The 20,013-nt window shown below is 42.8% G+C and overlaps 1 protein-coding gene across 1 annotated transcript in view; it reads right to left on the bottom strand.

Annotated features, from left to right (window-relative positions):
* The window catches only part of VPS13C (vacuolar protein sorting 13 homolog C), a 352,162-nt gene that overhangs the window by 322,421 nt on the left and 9,728 nt on the right, over positions 1 to 20,013 (bottom strand). Inside the window, exon 2 of the mRNA XM_040413678.1 lies at positions 10,760 to 10,803. Within this exon, the coding sequence (XP_040269612.1) occupies positions 10,760 to 10,803 (44 nt within the window). The remainder of the gene's footprint in view (positions 1 to 10,759; positions 10,804 to 20,013) is intronic.

Below are 20,013 nucleotides of genomic sequence, written 5' to 3'. Positions count from 1 at the left end.
AGTGTGAACCTGCTTTCATATGTGAAGAGCACAGGGCGCCAGTGGCTAATTTGCCAATCTTGGTGTTTTCTGGCAAATGCCAAACGTCCTGCACGGTGTTGGGCTGTAAGCACAACCCCCACTTGTGGACGTCGGACCCTCATATCACGCTCATGGAGTCTGTTTCTGACCGTTTATGCAGACACATGCACATTTGTGGCCTGCTGGAGGTCATTTTGCAGGGCTCTGGCAGTGCTCCTCCTGTACCTCCTTGCACAAAGGCGGAGGTAGCGGTCCTGCTGCTGTGTTTTTGCCCTCCTACGGCCTCCTCCACTTCTCCTAATGTACTGGCCTGTCTCCTGGTAGCGCCTCCATGCTCTGGACACTACGCTGACAGACACAGCAAACCTTCTTGCCACAGCTCGCATTGATGTGCCATCCTGGATAAGCTGCACTACCTGAGCCACTTGTGTGGGTTGTAGACTCCGTCTCATGCTACCACTAGAGTGAAAGCACTGGCAGCATTCAAAAGTAACCAAAACATCAGCCAGGAAGCATAGGAACTGAGAAGTGGTCAGGTCACCACCTGCAGAACCACTCCTTTATTGGGGGTGTCTTGCTAATTGCCTATAATTTCCACCTGTTGTCTATCCCATTTGCACAACAGCATGTGAAATTGATTGTCACTCAGTGTTGCTTCCTAAGTGGACAGTTTGATTTCACAGAAGTGTGATTGACTTGGAGTTACATTGTGTTGTTTAAGTGTTCCCTTTATTTTTTTTGAGCAGTGTATATATACATATACACACATACATACACACACACACACACACACCATTACATGAATAAAAGAAAAGTAAAATAAAAAAATCTTAAACATTTTATTTTTACAATAAAAGTCCCAAGATAAATAGCAATATACAGATGTAGCTACATCCAGGGGTGTAGCTAGAGTGGAAATCGGGGTTGTGGCTGCTAGGGGGTTGAACTCAGAAGGGGCCCATCCAGCATGAGGCCTAAAAGTCAACAGTACAGAGGAAACGACTGTTTTACAAGCAGCAGTTTTTTACTGAAGGTGAGAGTGTAGGCCATATGCTCTCGGTTATCGCGAAAGCGCAGCAAGGGTCACAATGTATATCTGGCCTGTTAGATGCTGGTGGCGTCCTCAGGCGTGATACTGACAACATTTTGAATATACTGAATAACTCTGCTATTTGCAGTTGCAATTGAGCCGTTAGCCGCAGCGATTCGTAAATCACCGGACATTCGGGGGTTCCAATTTGGGACAGTTAATAATAAAGTGGCGATGTATGCAGACGACACTTTGCTTTTTCTGGGGGGCACTGGTCCATCTTTGGAAGCTGCTATGAAAATCATTGATTGCTTCGGTGACCTGTCGGGTCTGACTATTAACTGGAGTAAGTCGGCGATTATGCTGCTTGACGGGCAAGTGCAATCGCAGACAGTCCGAGACAGAAATATTCCATGTGTAGCGACCTTTAAGTATTTGGGTATCCATATATCCCCTAGAATCCGAGACTTTGGGCGCCTTAACTTTGACCCGCTGGTTATTAAATTTCGTAATAAAGCTAAGGCATGGTGTAAATTATACCTGTCGGTGGCGGGAAGAGCCAATCTTATTAAGGCTACTTTCACACCTGCGTTCAGGTGTCCGCTCGTGAGCTCCGTTTGAAGGAGCTCACGAGCGGTCCTGAACGCAGCCGTCCAGCCGTGATGCATTCTCAGTGGAGGCGGATCCACTGAGAATGCATCCGCCTGCCAGCGCTCAGCCTCCGCTCCGCTCAGTGAGCGGACACCTGAACGCTGCTTGCAGCGTTCGGGTGTCCGCCTGGCCGTGCGGAGGCGAGCGGATCCGTCCAGACTTACAATGTAAGTCAATGGGGACGGATCCGCTTGAAGATGACACTATATGGCTCAATCTTTAAGCGGATCCGTTCCCCATTGACTTACAATGTAAAGTCTGAACGGATCCGCTCAGGCTACTTTCAGACTTAGAAAATTTTCTAAGTTATAATGCAGACGGATCCGTTCTGAACGGATGCGAACGTCTGCATTATAGGAGCGGATCCGTCTGATGAAACATCAGACGGATCCGCTCCGAACGCTAGTTTGAAAGTAGCCTAAAATGGTGTTGATGCCTCAGCTACTCTATATTCTACATAACTCCCCGGTCTGGCTGTCAAAGTCCAAATTTGTTCCAATCAATGCTATCTTCAGGGAGCTCATATGGCGTAAGGGGCAACCGAGAATTAAGCTTGAAACGTTACAATATCCTAAGACGGAAGGGGGCCTTGCAGTGCCAAACCCCTGGGTGTACTTCCTGGCTGCACAATGCCAACATTTTAAAGGGTGGATGGAACTGGAGTCGAGTGAGATGTCGTGTCAGTTGTTTACTCATTGCTTGTCATCTAATGACCTATTGCTGATCCTTGAGACTAAGGGGGGCCGGGAAGAATGGTATGATGGGAGATCTGGGATACTTGATGCACTCCGTGTGGAACAGGGTTAAGCTCCTGAGGGGGGTTATCGGCAATGCAGAATACACTCCACTGTGGGGCAATCCCGTGCTGCCAGAATTCCTCTCTGTCTGATTTTGGGGCATGGAAAAGAAAGGGTATTCTGAGGTTGGGCCACCTTTTGGAAGAAAAGAAGTTCATGTCATTTACCAGATTTCAGGAGAAGTATGAACTGCCTAGAACTCACTTTTATAAGTACCTTCAGGTGAGACACGCATACAACTCCACATTTAAAAGGTACGACTGAGGTGGCAGGGAGAGATGCTGCACTGCACCAGATTTTGTCTAGAGGGGCGAGGAGAGGTATGATCTCCTGTATATACAAGCTGTTGCTTGATAAGTTTCTAATGTCACATCCGCTTGCGGCTAAAGGTAAATGGGAGAAAGATGTTGGCGTGCTAACTGATGACCAATGGTCTGACATACTGGAGGCGATACCGCTCTCTCTTCCTTGAGTGAAGGACGTAAACTCTCGCAGCTGTTTATTGTCCATAGGGTCTACAAAACACAGTTTTTTTGTTTCGTATAGGGTTTAGACCCACGGATGAAAACCAAGGTGCTCTATGGATTCTGCAGATTTGTTGCATATGATGTGGACGTGCGAGAGGTTAGGGAGATATTGGGAGTTGGTATCTCAGATAATACACAACGTTTACAAGGTACGGATACCCTCTGACCCTAAAGTGTGTGTGTTGGGATATGTCTCTGAATTGGCCACCGGTCAGGTGCATAAAATAGCGATAGGTAGAGTGTTATATGTTGCTAGGAAGTTAATCGCCCTACATTGGATACAGACAGCGCCGCCAACCCTAGGCGAATTCTTAAGTGCGGTTGACACGATGTTGAGTTATGAGCGGATGGTGTACCAGAAGCGTGGATGCCCAGCAAAATTTGAAAAATTATGGGAACGATGGCTGTCGTTTCGACGTCTGAATAGAAATGTCTAACAGTGTGCCTTTGTATTTTGCAGGTTAGGGTGGGGTGGGTTGAAATTTGATTATTACACATGGTTTGGTATCCTTTTTGTTATCTGCCTTATGGATAATATGTCTCTATGTCATCTTTGTACGTGATATGTTAAAATGTGTATTTACATTGTAAAATGTTCAATAAAAAAATGATCTGATTTAAAAAAAAAAAAAAGTCAACTGTATTATACAATGATAATATATACAGTGACATGACATTCAGTATATACCTCTGAGAAAGCGATCATAACTAGCCACAGGAGTAGAGGTTGCGAAGAAGTTACTGGGGGAGTGGTCACATTCATAAAATTTGCTGTGGGGCCCAGTCATTTCTAGTTATACCACTGGTTTCATCTATACCCTTATTTATAACACTGTGGCTGTAACATACACAATAAACCTATGATAAACAGCGTATTCTGCTCAAAATTGCACAGCAATTGATTTTCATCTGAGTTTTTGCAAAAATGAATATATACATTTAATCTAATGTATACAGTACATACCAAAACATCACACTGACAAAGTATGCCATCTAGCAAAAGACAAAGCCTCTGCATCTATGCTGAATAAAAAATTAAAAAATTAAAAAAAAGGCATGCCCGCCAGAAGGCAAAAATTCACCAGCAAAATGGTCCTTGAGGGGTCAAACTTTTTTTCCTTCTAAGGCCCCTTTCACACGGGCGAGTTTTCCGCGCAGGTGCAATGCGTGAGTTGAACGCATTGCACCCGCACTGAATCAGGACCCATTCATTTCTATGGGGCCGTTCACATGAGCGGTTATTTTTATGCATCACTTGTGCGTTGCGTGAAAATCGCAGCAAGCTCTATTTTGTGCGTTTTTCACTCAACGCAGGCCCCATAGAAGTGAATGGGGCTGCGTGAAAATCGCAAGCATCCGCAAGCAAGGGCGGATGCGGTGCGATTTTCACAAACGGTTGCTAGGAGACGATTGGGATGGGGACCCGATCTTTATTATTGTTATAAGGGAAAATAATAGCATTCTGAATACAGAATGCATAGTACAATAGCGCTGGGGGTTAAAAAAAAAAAAATTATAAAAAAAAAAAAAAAAATTTTAACTCACCTTAATCCAATTTTTTTTTTAACTCTCCTTAATCTTAATCCACTTGCTCGCGCAGCCCGGCTTCTCTTCTATCTTCTTTGCTGTGTACAGGAAAAGGACCTGTGGTGACTTCACTCCGGTCATCACATGGTCCATCACATGATCTATCACCATGGTAAAAGATCATGTGATGGACCATGTGATGACCGGAGTGACGTCACCACAGGTCCTTTTCCTGTACACAGCAAAGAAGAGATTAAGGAGAGTTAAATTATTATTTTATTTTTTTTAACCCCTCCAGCACTATTGTACTATGCATTCTGTATTCAGACTGCTATTATTTTCCCTTATAACCATGTTATAAGGGAAAATAATACAATCTACAGAACACAGATCCCAAGCCCGAACTTCTGTGAAGAAGTTCGGGTTTGAGTACCAAACATGCAGATTTTTCTCACGCGCAAAACGCATTAAAATGTTTTGCACTCACGCGGAAAAAAAATTAAAAAAAATAAATAGCACATGTTCCCGCAACGCACCCGCACCTTTTCCCGCAACGCCCGTGTAAAGGGGCCCAAGGCTAGTTTTGCAGCAGGGAAATGTGATAGGTTGTTCTGGTAGAAAACAGCTTGAAAGAGTTCCTTGGATCGGGCATTGCCAGATACTACCGTCTTCCTGCCAGACCCCATTGACTATAATGTGTGCAGAGGTTTTTGTCTGATTTCTGGCACAGAGGATAGGTCATTAATATAAAAAAACAAAACAAACAGATAATCCCTTTAAATATTCCTTTAATATAATTCAGCATTAAAAACGGTTTGCTTCTATAATTCACATTACAAAAATTGACAGTTGTGAGACATTCTCTATTTCATTATAATTGCACTCCTTAGTAATGTGCACGTTCACCTACTGAGGTGGTCGCATACGCTCAGTTCCATCTTTCAACTGCCACCAGCTATATCTACTATTAGAAGCGGTGACAGTTACAGAAGAGCTGCAGCATAAAGGACACCGCCCTAAAAAGGACCTGCCTCTTGAGGAAAAAAAAAGACATACCCCTGAGCTGCCAGCATAAGGAAAATCAGAGCATTTGGAGCAATGAAAGGTGAAATTGCAGGATACATGTGAGGTACAGGGCTGGCAATTTTTACCATGGCATGTCATTACAATCATGACGGCAACATTATATATAGTAGTGGTGGAGCTCCGCATACTAGGTTTGCTGGTGCCAGCAAGGACTTGGCAGTCGTGATCAGTGAAGAGAAGATGGCGGCACACAGGTTCTTCATTTGCAATTTATACCATTTATTAGTTCATCATCATATATGAATTATAATCCAGTTACATCATGTAATACTGTAGCTACTTATGATAATCGTGCTGACCGAACGTTTCGGTCCTACATGGACCTTCTTCAGCGGTCTACCTTTTCAGTTTTTTGTGGCTGGGGTCTACGGCGCTGGATCACAGGATACTGAGGATAGGTCATCAGTATAAAACTCTCGGAAAACCCTTTTAAAATGTCTATTTGGCTGCTAACATCCATTTGTAAGTCATGAAGAGCATGATTTTTACAGACTGCCAGGAAAGAGGAACTGATGAAGTCAGCAAGATTTTAGGATAGGTGTTAAGCACCCATTTTGTCTTCCGCCATATGTTTAATCATAAGTATATAGCTTGTGTTTTCTACAATCTGCTTCCCAACTATCATTTATAAGGAACTTTGCTTCTGCTACATTTGCAGGCAGAGGAACGGCTGAGATACAAAGATATTACTACATTTAGAAAAGGGGCTTTTTGCAGTTCCTCAGATCAAGTGCTTGTACGTTATGTCAAGATGTATTTTTCTATTATACCATTATACTTCTGACTGGTTGCTTTAAAAAAAATGCTTCTAATTGGTTGCATTGAGATTAGTGTTGGGGGGGGGGGGGGGGGGGGTCTAGACGCTCAGGCTGTAGTTAAAGAGTAATTACACTTTTTAGTCGGCGAAGACCCCTAATCTCTAGAATGGGGAGCCAAGTGCTGATTCTACTAACTGCAGAGCGTGAGACTGTAGAGTGTTTCAATAGAAAGTCTAAGAGACCGCCTACAGTCTCGCGCTCAGTGAGGAGAAGCAGCGTTCAGCTCAGTACTTCTGACTCCTCGTTCTAGCGATCAGTGGGGGTCTCAGCGCTGGGACACCCACCCATCAGCACTTTTGATCTCTCCAGATGACCTATCAAAAATTGTGTAGTCACTCTTTAATAAAAGAGTTCCAGGGGCTACGCCTGGGAGAGAATCCATTACACAGCAAAGTTGTCTGCGTCTGATTATTGGACCAGCCGACTTCCCTTGGCACAGGGGAAGACCATCACCCAATTTGAACCCCACAGACAAGCCAGGTGTATTCCCCATGTAAAAATTCTGGAGCATCAATTGTTATTACTCTGTTGTGCCAATTATTTATTATTCCTTTCAGCAGGTAATAATTAATGGTCCAACAGGGTGTAACCAGTTGGGGTATGTCACTGCAAGGTCTGCCATTGCCAGCACCAATTGGATATTGTTAGACTACAGAAACACCCTCCCCACTGATAACACCTAGTCGACTCTTTATTGAATAACTTCTAGTGGTAATAGAGGAAGGGAACAACATACAGTCATAGGAATATAGGCTTCAGAATTGCAGTTTCATGTGGAATGTAATTATTCACTAAACAGACTTTTCAGGAGTGGTGACAAGTTTTCTTTAAGCCTAATCCCTGAATCCTGAGTGAACCAGAGTAATGAATGAGGGTGTTAGACTCCATGGTATTGAGTAACGACTAGAGTGTGACGCAATGTCCTCGCTTCAACCGAATGCTTTATCCCTGTAGTAAAGTGCCCTATATTAATGGGGATATCTAGCTTACATTAGGTCACCGTTATACAGAAACATAATCATCAGGGCCAGGCAGTGGCAAATCAGCAAGTGAGAGGCTGACCACAGTGGAGCTTGGGTGCAATGACAACACCCTTGTTGCACCAAATGACTAATTTGCATTAGAAATAAGGGCTCATGCCCACGGCCGTGTGCCGGCCGGGCCCGTGCTGCAGACCGCAAATTGTAGATTGTGGGGCAGCTGCATGCGGATCACGAACCCAGTCACTTGAATGGGGTCGGCGATCCACATCAGACGGTCCACACCACAAAAAAGTAGTACATGCACTACTTTTTTGCGGCGTGGAGGCACTGCTAGAAACACCATGGAAGCACTCTATAGTTGATCCATGCCTCCATTCCGCATCTCCGCGATTGCGGACCCACTGCGAGGTGTACACGGCCGATGCCAGTATATTGCGGACTGCAATTTGGCCACAGCCGTGTGCATGAGCCCTAAGGCCTCTTTCACACTACAGTATGTCGATTTCAGTGTTTTGCGGTCCGTTTTTCACGGATCCGTTGTTCCGTTTTTTTCTTTCCGTTTGGCATATACAGTAATTACATAGAGAAAATTGGGCTGGGCATAACATTTTCAATAGATGGTTCCGCAAAAAACGGAACAGATACGGAAGACATACGGATGCATTCAGTTTTTTTTGCGGACCCATTGTCTTGAATGGAGCCACGGAACGTGATTTGCGGCCAAATATAGGACATGTTCTATCTTTCAACGGAACGGAAAAACAGAAATGGAATGCATATGGAGTACATTCCTTTTTTTTGCGGACCCATTGAAATGAATGGTTCCATATACGGAACGTAAAAAACGGCCCGCAGAACGGAAACAAAAAACGGTAGTGTGAAAGAGGCCTAAGTGTGACAACCCAGAAACAGAGGTGCTCTACAACATGCTGATCTGACAGCATAGTACACGTGACAACTTCTCTTTAATGATCAGGTATTCCTCTGTTCTTAGGATCCGTTGTCATATCAGTCAGGCCCCAACCGAACAGTAAGCAATGGCATTTCGTAGATATTTGCCATCACTTACCGTCATGGAAATAACACCTTGAAGTAACTTAAAAATCATCACAGCCTCTGTCAGTAGAGTAATTTGATAAACCAGAATGGGATGTGTGCCCCTGAAACAAAGCACCAACTTTTTTCTGGTAACCTGAATTTTTAAAATGGCACCAATCTGAGCAAATAGAAAATGCAACCTTGACGGCAAGAGAAGGCCCCCCTTCTCTTGCCGTCAAGGTTGCATTTTCTATTTGCTCAGATTGGTGCCATTTTAAAAATTCAGGTTACTAGAAAAAAGTCAGGATGACAAAAATACAACAATTCCACCATTGTTTTTTAGGTTTTGTCTGTCCAGTTTTATACTTAAAGTTCATCATGTTGTATAAGTGACATGATCGTTTAATTCTGCGGGTCATTACAATTAGGGCGCTTCCAATTAGGGCTCATGCACAAACGTATTTTCCTTTCAGTGTCCGTTCAGGTTTTTTTTTTTGGGCGGACCGTATGCGGAACCATTCACTTCAATTAATTGGTCCGCAAAAAAAACATGTCCCATTATTGTCCGCATTACGGACAAGGATAGTGCTGTTCTATTAGGGGCCAGCTGTTCTGTTCCGCAAAATACAGAAGGCACACCGATTTCATCCGTATTCTTTGCGGCTCACAAAATACATACGGTCGTGTGCATGAGCCCTTAGGTATACGTTTTATGTATACCTAGGCCATTTTATGTGAAAAAATCCATTAAACTTCTGTATTACAGCGTATTATTGGCTGTCAGTGTAAAGCTGGTGGCCCTGGAGGACACTAGAATAGTGCAATCTAATTAGGGATGAGGGAGGGAGCCCAGTTCTGTGGCACACTACAACAGTATTGTTGTTGGGCTCCTGATCGCTGGATCATTTGGAATCTGCCCGCTCTATGAAGAGTTATTTTATGGTGTGGGAGTGTTCACATTAACCCCTTCAGGACACACCCATTTTTCACCTAATTTTGCAAAGCTGACATGTGTCACTTTATGTGGTAATAACATTAAAACGCTTTTACTTATTCAGGCCATTCTGAGATTGTTTTCTAGTCACATATTGTACTTCGTGACCGTGGCAAAAACAGTCAAAATATTTCATTTTTATTTATAAAACAAATAAACTACCAAATTTACCAAAATTTTTAAAAAAATTAGCAAATTTCTCTACTTTTATAATAGATAGTAATACCTCCAAAAATAGTTATTACTTAACATTCCCCATAGGTCTACTTCATGTTTGGATCATTTTGAAAATTACATTTTTTTTTGGGACATTAGAAGGCTTAGAAGCAAGTCTTAAAATTTGTAAGAAAATTTCCCTAAAACAATTTTTTTTAAGGACCAGTTCAGGTCTGAAGTCACTGATTGAAACTTAAATTTTTTTAGTATAAAAAAAATAAATAAAAAAAAAATAATAATAATATTTGTCCCACTTCACGTTTTCAGGGTTTGATCCCTGTTTCAATTCAGTACAATACATTCTGTATTGTACTGAATTGAACTGTCAGTGTCTTACACAGCAAGACGCTGACAGTTGCCTAGGAGACCCAGCCCTCAGGCTGGATCTCCTGGGCTTCCGTAGCTGGCAGGCTCCAATGCCTGTGAAAGGAATCGGGGTTGCCATGGCAACCATCAGCCCCCTGCCAGCACAGCGCCGATGGAGTCAGAGGAAGCCCCCTCCCTCTGTAAACCCTGCATGTGCTGTGGTAAGCGCTGACCACGGCATGTGAAAGGGTTAATCCGCCGGCATCACTACATACAGCGATGCCAGCAGATGCAGCAGGGGCCCGGCTATCAGTAACGCCGGGCCCGTGCTGCGGATCGGGCTGGTGCAGCTCCTGCACCGGCCCGATCACATCATGTATATACACGTGGGAATGCGGTAAGGCACCACATTCCCCCATGTACATGTACGTGATTTTGCTGGAAGGGATTTTTATTATAGCAGTACCCGCAGTGATGACATGGGCACGGTTCCTAAGCCCATACCATTACTGTCCCATAACAGTACGCCAGCTTGCGCTTACTAGCTGCTTGCCATGACATTATTATGGTGCTGAGAGGAAGAGGATAAGGAATAGAAAACTGATGAAAATAAGTATATATTTGCAATATTTTTGTACATACAGAAATTTACCAACTCTTCTGTTTCACTTAGGACTAAAACGTCAAAATGTAGAAAAATACTGAAATAAAATTAAACAGATAGTATAGAACATATACATGTGTATCAATTATCAAAACACTCACCAGGGCATTTTCCCGAATCTTCAAGTTCTCAAGTGAAACATTTCCTTAAAAAATAAATAAAATACATCAGGTTCAAATGAATCAAAACATACCTTTTATTGTCTACATTCATTGGGGGGGTTACATAGAAGAGTTTGAATGCAAAATGGACATGGTCGTGTGCATGAGGCCTAAAACAGTTTTTTCCTGTTCCTCTGAAGGAATGGAATAGTTGAAACTAAGCACAGATGTGAACAAGCCTTAGGGCTCATGCACACGGTCGTTACCATTTTTGCAGTCTGCAAATTGTGGATCCGCAAAACACGGATACCGGCTGTGTGCATTCTGCATTTTGAGGGATGGAACGTCTGGCCCTCTATAGAACTGCCCCATTCTTGTCTGTAATACGGACAAGAATAGGACATGTTCTATATTTTTGTGGGTGTCGTGGAACAGACCTACAGATGCGGACAGCACACGATGTGCTGTCTCCATCTTTTGCGGCCCCACTGAAGTGAATTGCATCTGACTTGCAAAAAAAGTGGGTCGGATGCGGACAAAAATACATTTGTGTGCACGAGCCATTATCCAGGATTGGAGCCTCCACAGACATAAGGTATAAGGGAAAGATCTGCACCTGCTCTGTGTTTAGAGCCGCACCTGGTTTTGGCTCAAAATCACTGATGGAAATCACTGACCGAACGTGTGACTGAAGCATAAGGCCTCAAGCACACGACCATTGTGTGTTTTGCGGTCTGCAAAAAAAAACAAAACAAAAAAACCACGGATGGCATCAGTGTGCGTTCCACAATTTGCGGAACGGCACGGACAGCCATTGATATAACTGCCTATTTTTGTCCGCAAAACGGAAAAGAATAGGACATGTTATATTTTTTTTGAGGACCACAGAACGGAGCAACGGATGCGGACAGCACACGGAGTGCTGTCCGCATCTTTTGTGGCTCCATTGAAGTGAATAGGTCTGCATCCAAGCCGCAAAAACTGTGGCTCGGATTCGGACCAAAACAACGGTCGTGTGCATGAGGCCTAAAGGTGTTCTCCAGGATTTTACCAGGTTGGTGCCGTTCTGACAACTGCAGCCCCGCCAACCAGTTCCTCAGGAGTAGCTCCATCCATTGTGTAGTGAACAGAGCTGGTTACTGCCAGACACAGCTCCGTCCACTGTATATAAATACTGAGTTTTGCAAGTTTCTAATATACTCTGAAAGGAAAGCCCCATGTGCTGGTTTTCTGTCACCAAACAGTAGCAATTTTTTTGCACAGGTCGTTTATTTTTTATTATATTTGCAACGTTTGTTTTTTTTCACCACTCACTGAACTTTTTCTCTGTAGCTTGCTGCAATGCATGAGAGTGGAAGCCGCACTATATAGGTCATAGAGCATTGCCGGATTTCCTGCTCCACAAGAGCTAGTAATGGAGTGATCACACATGAGATCTGCCATCAGACTGAGCACACTGACAGTGAATGCAGTGCAGTGTAACAAGGCCCTGTTCCCCTCACCAGCTGTACAAGAAGAGGTAAGGCCAAGTTCACACCAGTTATTGTAAGCCAAAGCCTACTCAGATCTGCTCTGTGTTTTTGACCATCACCTGGTTGGAAATAACTGACCAAATAATTGAAGTGTCCACTCAGCCTTACCATCCTAGTCACATTCTAGGATGGCTTGCTGGAGGTAATGTTTATGCCCTTCCTGGGGAACCCCTTTAAAGAGCCGGTCTTATCTATCCTTGTCTATGGGCCGTCTGAAATTCACATTGGCTCGGCCTTGGCTAAGTCATTGAAGCCGAAGTGCAATTCCTTTCCGACTCCAAATCTGGCAATCAGAATAAATCCCTGGATCAACGTCCCGTCTCCAGAAACCTAGTATCTATAACCTACAATGGGCAAGTTGCGCTGTGCATTGGAAAAAAAAAAAAAAAAACAGACCCTTTGGTTTAATACCAAACAGCCCCTTTAGAGTACCTGCGCACGTTGCAGATTATGCTTTGTTCTTCAGCGCGGAAAAACCGCAGCATAGTACAGTGCCAGTAAAGTGTATGAAATTACACAAATCCCACGTACATTTTGCAGATTTTCAAATTTGCAGCATGTCAATTATGTTTGTGGTTTTAGCTGCGAATTTAACCCTTTTAGGCTACATGCACACGACCGTATGTGTTTTGCGGTCTGCAAATTGCAGATCCGCAAAGAGAAATCAAAAAAAGTAACAGACACAGAAACAAACAACGTTCGTGTGCATGTAGCCTTATTCAGAACCAGACCAACTGCAGTGTCAAGGTCCCACTTTTCAAAATACACGTACCTACCATAAGACACTTCACCTATCCTTACACCACCCCATGGCTTACATACCTCATAGCACCAACGTTTTGTGATGACAAAAAATAAAAAATTTGTACAATATTAAATTAATTTGGAGTGTCTTGGACACATCTCTTGGTCTTGACAATTCTCAAAACTGCTGAAAAAGCACAAAGGAGCAATGTTCACATGTTTCAGAGGCTCCATTTTTTGTCTAGCAAGTAAAGTGGGTCCTGAATTGTGCCATTCAGTTCTGTGCTGAATACTGTACTTGTTATTTTTTTTTGTTCTGCTCCTCTAATGGAAAACGTTAGATACTAGTTTGCAGCATTCCCCCCCCCCCGAAGGCTTGGGAGCGGCACTTCTGTTTGTTTTCTCTATAGACTTCGCAAGGCTTTTTAATGCACGCACACAGTTAAAATGCTAAAAAAAAAAAAAAAAAAAAACCTGCTAGTGTATGTTTGAAGGGAAACAAATCTACCATAACATGCCCTCATCACACACCGTTCAAGTGCCTAACAGTCAAAGCGATTACTTTCCGGCCTCTCCCATAAATCTGCTCAGTCATTTTCTGTTGCCCGAGGAGGCCTCTGGATTATAATTCTATAAGTACTGTAAGGACCACAATCATGGAGGTCTGACTCCCCAGCAGAGCAATATGGGAACAGAAGCGGACATTTATAGCAGCAACGTATTAGCCACCAAACTCATACAAGTACAAAGGGCAGCAAACCTGGAAATACATGGACATGGCCAAAAGAAGATGTGGCTTTCATGTCTACGTCTATAGTGCAGGAGGCCACAAATCCTGGCATCTCTTCACTGGCCCCCCTCAATGACATCCACATACATTCAGCTACGGCCTAGTATAGAACAGCAGAGTGACCTAAGGGCTTACAGCTCCTGCACACGGCCGCATATCGCGGATCTACAAAACACTAATCCCGGCCGAGTGCATGCCATGCTACCATTTTTTTTTTTTTAAACTTAAACTGTAAAAATGTCCTATCCTTTGCCACAGAACGGATTTGCTGATGCGGACAGCACATGGGTCTGCATCCGATCTGCAAAAAATACGGATTGGATGCGGACTGAAACTACAGTCGTGTGCATTAGCCCTTATTCGCACAGTCAGTGTTTGGTCAGTGATTGCAAGCCAAAATCAAGAGTGGAGCCGACACACCGGTTCTGCGTTTAGAGCCACACCTGGTTTTGGCTCACAATCACTGAACAAACCCTGTCTAAATAAAGTCTCCTGCACACAACCGCATCCTTTTTGCGCAAAAATTGCAGGATGCATATGGACTGTATCTTTATTTTGAGGACCCCCCTGTAATAAAATAAAAAATAAATATATCCTATTCTTGTCTGCAAAACAGACAAGAATAAGACAGGTTCTATCATTCGCAACCCAGTCGCACGAATCCGAACAGCACTTGGATGACAACCATATGCAGTCCCTTTTTTTTTTTTTTCTCAGATCCATAGAAATGAATGGGTCCATGTGTGATCCGCAAAAATGTAGATCGGACAAGGACCAAAAATATGGTCATGAGGTATAAGGCCTAAGAGATTTTCGGGAGCAAGCAGCTGTAAGTGTAGGGTAAAGGCCTTGTTACTTATTAAGCTTTTGCTGGCTGAACTCACTGTTTTCATCGGGACCAGATGACAATCTAATGTGTGTGGAGGCCTCCCGAGACAAGGATTGGGTGCACTTAATTTAACGCCAATCCTTTTATTTTCAAGCAAGATACTGATAAAGCTGCTGCCTCTCTCCACATTGGGGACTGGGACAGATGTGAGTGAGGACAATCCCTGTACAGTGCTGCAGAATCTACTGTATATAAAATGGATAAAATTAAAAAGGGTCAATGAGTTAAAAAAAATGAAAATCCAAAAATTTATATCACATAGAGACATGAAAGTTTTGATTGCTGAGACCCTCACAGATCACTAGGAGGAGAGAGAAAACGCTCACACATCGCACTCTCTTCTTGCTGCAGAGGCCCATAGATGTCTATTGAGCCAGTCTCCTGGAAACTCAGTGACCCTTTAATGCAGAGACATTAGGGAGACAGCCGAGCAAGACTGAACCCCAACTATATGCCTCCTGAAGCCATGCGGGGGAAAAAATAAAATCTTCATTTTTCAAACAAGTTCTATCCACATTTTCTGCAAATAGTACACTGACCCATTCATTTTCCTGGGACCATGCACACACACCCATATTTTTTGGTGGATCCAACTAACCATTCTGTAAATTTTAAACCATATCCTATTCGTGTCCATATTGCAGAAAAGAACAGCCCTTTCTATTGGTAGGAGTGAGAAAAATCCAGAATGCACATGGAAGGTAGCTTTATCGTGGGGACTGAAGTACTGACACGGCTTTGGACATGAGACCTTAGATAAAAAAAATAAAAATAACTACTGTATTCATGCAGTCTGTACATTTCTACACACTACATATATTATGAATAGTTACATGCCAATAATGAGCAATGATATGCAGATTGTTAAAGGGAACCTGTCGCCAGGAAAACGCAATGTAAGCTACCGACACCATGGTATAGAGCAGGAGGAGCGGAGCAGATTAATGTATAGTTTTATAAGAAATAGTTCAGTAAAACTTGTAATTTATCCATTTATCAGCTTTCATTCTGGGCTTTGAACTCAAGGAGGTGGTCCTATCAGTGATGGACAGCCTTCCCTCTAGGATTGTGGATACAGAGCTTACATTGCATTTTCATGGCAACAGGTTCCCTTGAAGTAGTTAGACCTTGTTGCACTCTGCTTTAGTGCTGAAAGTAGGGTTCCCACCCAGTCAATGAATAAAGGTTCCCTTTAAGGCCCCTTTCACACGGGCGAGTATTCTGCGCGGATGCGATGCGCGAGTTGAACGCATTGCACCCGCACTGAATACCGACCCATTCATTTCTATGGGGCTGTTCACATGAGCGGTGATTTTCACACATCACTTGTGCGTTGAGTGAAAATCGCAGCATGCTCTATATTGTGCGTTTTTCACGCAACGCAGGCCCCATAGAAGTGAATAGGGGTGCGTGAAAATCGCAAGCAAGTGCGGATGCGGTGCGATTTTCACGCACGGTTGCTAGGAGACGATCGGGATGGAGACCCGATCATTATTATTTCCCCTTATAACATGGTTATAAAGGGAAAATAATAGCATTCTGAATACAGAATGCATACTGAAATAGCGCTGGAGGGGTTAAAAAAAAAATATATATATATATATATATATATATACACACAGTACAGACCAAAAGTTTGGACACACCTTCTCATTCAAAGAGTTTTCTTTATTTTCATGACTATGAAAATTGTAGATTAACACTGAAGGCATCAAAACTATGAATTAACACATGTGGAATTATATACATAACAAACAAGTGTGAAACAACTGAAAATATGTCATATTCTAGGTTCTTCAAAGTAGCCACCTTTTGCTTTGATTACGGCTTTGCACACTCTTGGCATTCTCTTGATGAGCTTCAAGAGGTAGTCACCTGAAATGGTTTTCACTTCACAGGTGTGCCCTGTCAGGTTTAATAAGTGGGATTTCTTGCCTTATAAATGGGGTTGGGACCATCAGTGGCGTTGAGGAGAAGTCAGGTGGATACACAGCTGATAGTCCTACTGAATAGACTGTTAGAATTTGTATTATGGCAAGAAAAAAAGCAGCTAAGTAAAGAAAAACTAGTGGCCATCATTACTTTAAGAAATGAAGGTCAGTCAGTCAGCCGAAAAATTGGGAAAACTTTGAAAGTAAGGGCTATTTGACCATGAAGGAGAGCGATGGGGTGCTGCGCCAGATGACCTGGCCTCCACAGTCACCGGACTTGAACCCAATCGAGATGGTTTGGGGTGAGCTGGACCGCAGAGTGAAGGCAAAAGGGCCAACAAGTGCTAAGCATCTCTGGGAACTCCTTCAAGACTGTTGGAAGACCATTTCAGGGGACTACCTCTTGAAGCTCATCAAGAGAATGCCAAGAGTGTGCAAAGCAGTAATCAAAGCAAAAGGTGACTACTTTGAAGAACCTAGAATATGACATATTTTCAGTTGTTTCACACTTGTTTGTTATGTATAAAATTCTACATGTGTTAATTCATAGTTTTGATGCCTTCATAGTCATGAAAATAAAAGAAAACTCTTCGAATTAGAAGGTGTGTCCAAACTTTTGGTCTGTACTGATTGATAGAGAGATATATATATATATATATATATTTATTTTTTTTTTTTATTTTTTTTAACTCCCCTTAATCCACTTGCTCGCGCTGCCGGCATCTTGTCTGTCTCCTTTGCTGAACAGGACCTGTGGTGACGTCACTCCGGTCATCACATGATCTTTTACCATGGTGATGGATCATGTGATGACCGGAGTGACGTCACCACAGGTCCTGTTCAGCAAAGGAGACAGAAGGAAATGCTGGGCTGTGCGATCAAGTGGACTAAGGGGAGTTACATTTTTTTAATTTTATTTTTTTAACCCCTCCAGCGCTATTTTACTATGCATTCTGTATTCAGAATGCTATTATTTTCCCTTATAACCATGTTATAAGGGAAAATAATACAATCTACACAACCCCGATCACAAGCCCGAACTTCTGTGAAGAAGTTCGGGTTTGGGTACCAAACATGTGCGATTTTTCTCACGAGTGCGCAAAACGCATTAAAAAAAAATTAAAAAAACGCACGTGTTCCTGCAACCCCCCTGTGAAAGAGGCCTAAGGGTTACAAGTGAGGCAATAACCATTAAAGGGGGTTATTTATGATTCAATATATGCCACTTTTTGGTGTAAATCTGTTAGGCACCAGCAATGGATGCCCCCAAGTTATGTAGAGGTTGGCGCCTCTACATAACTAGGCCCCTCTGGCACCAGCACAGGAGTATTAAGAACGGCGTCTAAAAGGTTAGTCCTAATAAATAACCCCATGAGACTTCTTTCTGAATGTCCCAGAGCAAATGCCCATTAGAAACCATGATACAATTACTAGCTTGTTAGGCCTCATCCACATTTCCGTGTCATTGACACATCCATTATAAAAAGCGTACGCGTTTCATCAATGAAGATGTCTGTGAAGGATCAGTGGTTGGTCCGTGTGTCCGTTTTTACCATCTGTGTGTCATCCGTAATTCACGGACTTTGCTCAGCTGAAAAATAATTTCCAAAAGAATCTCCTAACAGCCGTCAGTAAAAAAAAAAAAAAAAAAAAAAAAAAACACGGCCATCCATGATTTTCATGGACCCATAGACTTCTATGGGCGTGCTTGGTCCGCATCACGGATCAAAGTAGTGTATGTCTCCATGATTTATTTTACTGATCCATGGTCAGAAAAAATAAATAAAATTAAAATACAACAAAAATACACAGATGTCACACGTTATCAGTGTTTTGCGGACCAGAAAATACGTAAGGTTCTGTGCATGAACCCTAAAGGAGCATTCTGGTTTCATGATATTGAAGACCTATCCTCTGGAAAAGTCATTAATAGCAGATCAGTGGGGGTCTGACTCCCCTGCTGATCAGCTCTGTGATGGGGCTGCAGCTGCGTCCTCTTCAATGTTTAGACTACTTTCACACTACCGTTATTCTTTTCCGATATTTAAATCCAGTAAATGGGCCCAATACCGGGAAAAAAAACGCATCAGTTTGTCCTAATGCATTCTGAATGGAAAGCAATCCGTTCAGTATGCATCAGGATGTCTTCAGTTTCATCCCTTGTACGGTATTTGATCGGACAAAATACCAAAGCATGCTGCAGTATTTTTTCCCGGACAAAATCCCGGAACAATACCGCACTTGCTGGATCCGGAATTCATTTCCATAGAGATGTATTAATGCCGAATCCAGAAACAAGTGTTCAGAAAACTGGATCCGGCGATGCGGCAATTTCCGGGTCTACGCATGCGGATCAGTTATTACGGATGAGACGGATCTGGTATTTCATCGGATCCGGAAAAACAAGCTGTTTGTATACGGATTGACGGATGCGGCAAGCAATTTCGTTGCCGGAACTGCCTGCCGGATTCTAACAACGCTAGTGTGAAAGTACCCTTACGTGCATGCCATGTACATTATAACAGCGGTGCTGCGTAATTACAGATTTTTTCTTTTTGCCACCTGTGATTTTTGCAGCTCTTTGCCATCTTTTCAGGTATTTTTTGCAAACATTTATGACTCATTATGCCAGTTTACTGCAATAAAAAAAAAAAAAAGCATACAGCCTAATATTGCAACTTGAGGCCATCAACACTAGGAAGTGGCGGGGACGGGGTTGGGGCCATTTACAACAGTTTTCTGGCGTAAATGATTATTTTAATTTTAAAATTTCATAAAGTCATAAATGTCATAGTAAAAATAATTAAAGGTATCCTCAGTGTAGGGAACATCAAAGACCAGCATAAAATGACCCCTAGTGTTTTCGTAATGGTATTTTTCCCCTATAGAGAAGGGGATGTGAAAACCTCAAGAACTACAACATGCTGCATTTTTAAAAAGCAAAAAAAAAAAAAAAAAAAACCCACACACACCTACAGTGAGTAAGGCTACATGCACACGACCGTATGTGTTTTGCGGTCCGCAAAAAAACTGATGACGTTCCATATGGCATCCGTTTTTGGGGGGGATCCATTGTAATAATGCCCATCCTTGTCCGCAAACTAGAAGAAAAAAAAACATGCACTATATTTTTTGCGGGGCAATGGAACGGACATACTGATGCGGACAGCAGACGCGTATTTTGCGGACCCATTGAAATTAATGGGTCCGCATCCTATCCGCAAAAAATAAAAAACACGGAAACAAACAACGTTCGTGTGCATGAGGCCTAACAAACAGCTGTAGAAAAAAAAAAAAAAAAAAAGGTTTAATACAAGTTCCAGATTTCTGTGCCGATTACACCCTCTATGGCAGGGGTGCACAATCTT

Source organism: Bufo bufo, chromosome 1, assembly GCF_905171765.1.
Source record: "Bufo bufo chromosome 1, aBufBuf1.1, whole genome shotgun sequence".
NCBI classification, from domain to species: domain Eukaryota; kingdom Metazoa; phylum Chordata; class Amphibia; order Anura; family Bufonidae; genus Bufo; species Bufo bufo.
This window is presented reverse-complemented; position numbering and strand designations above follow the sequence as displayed.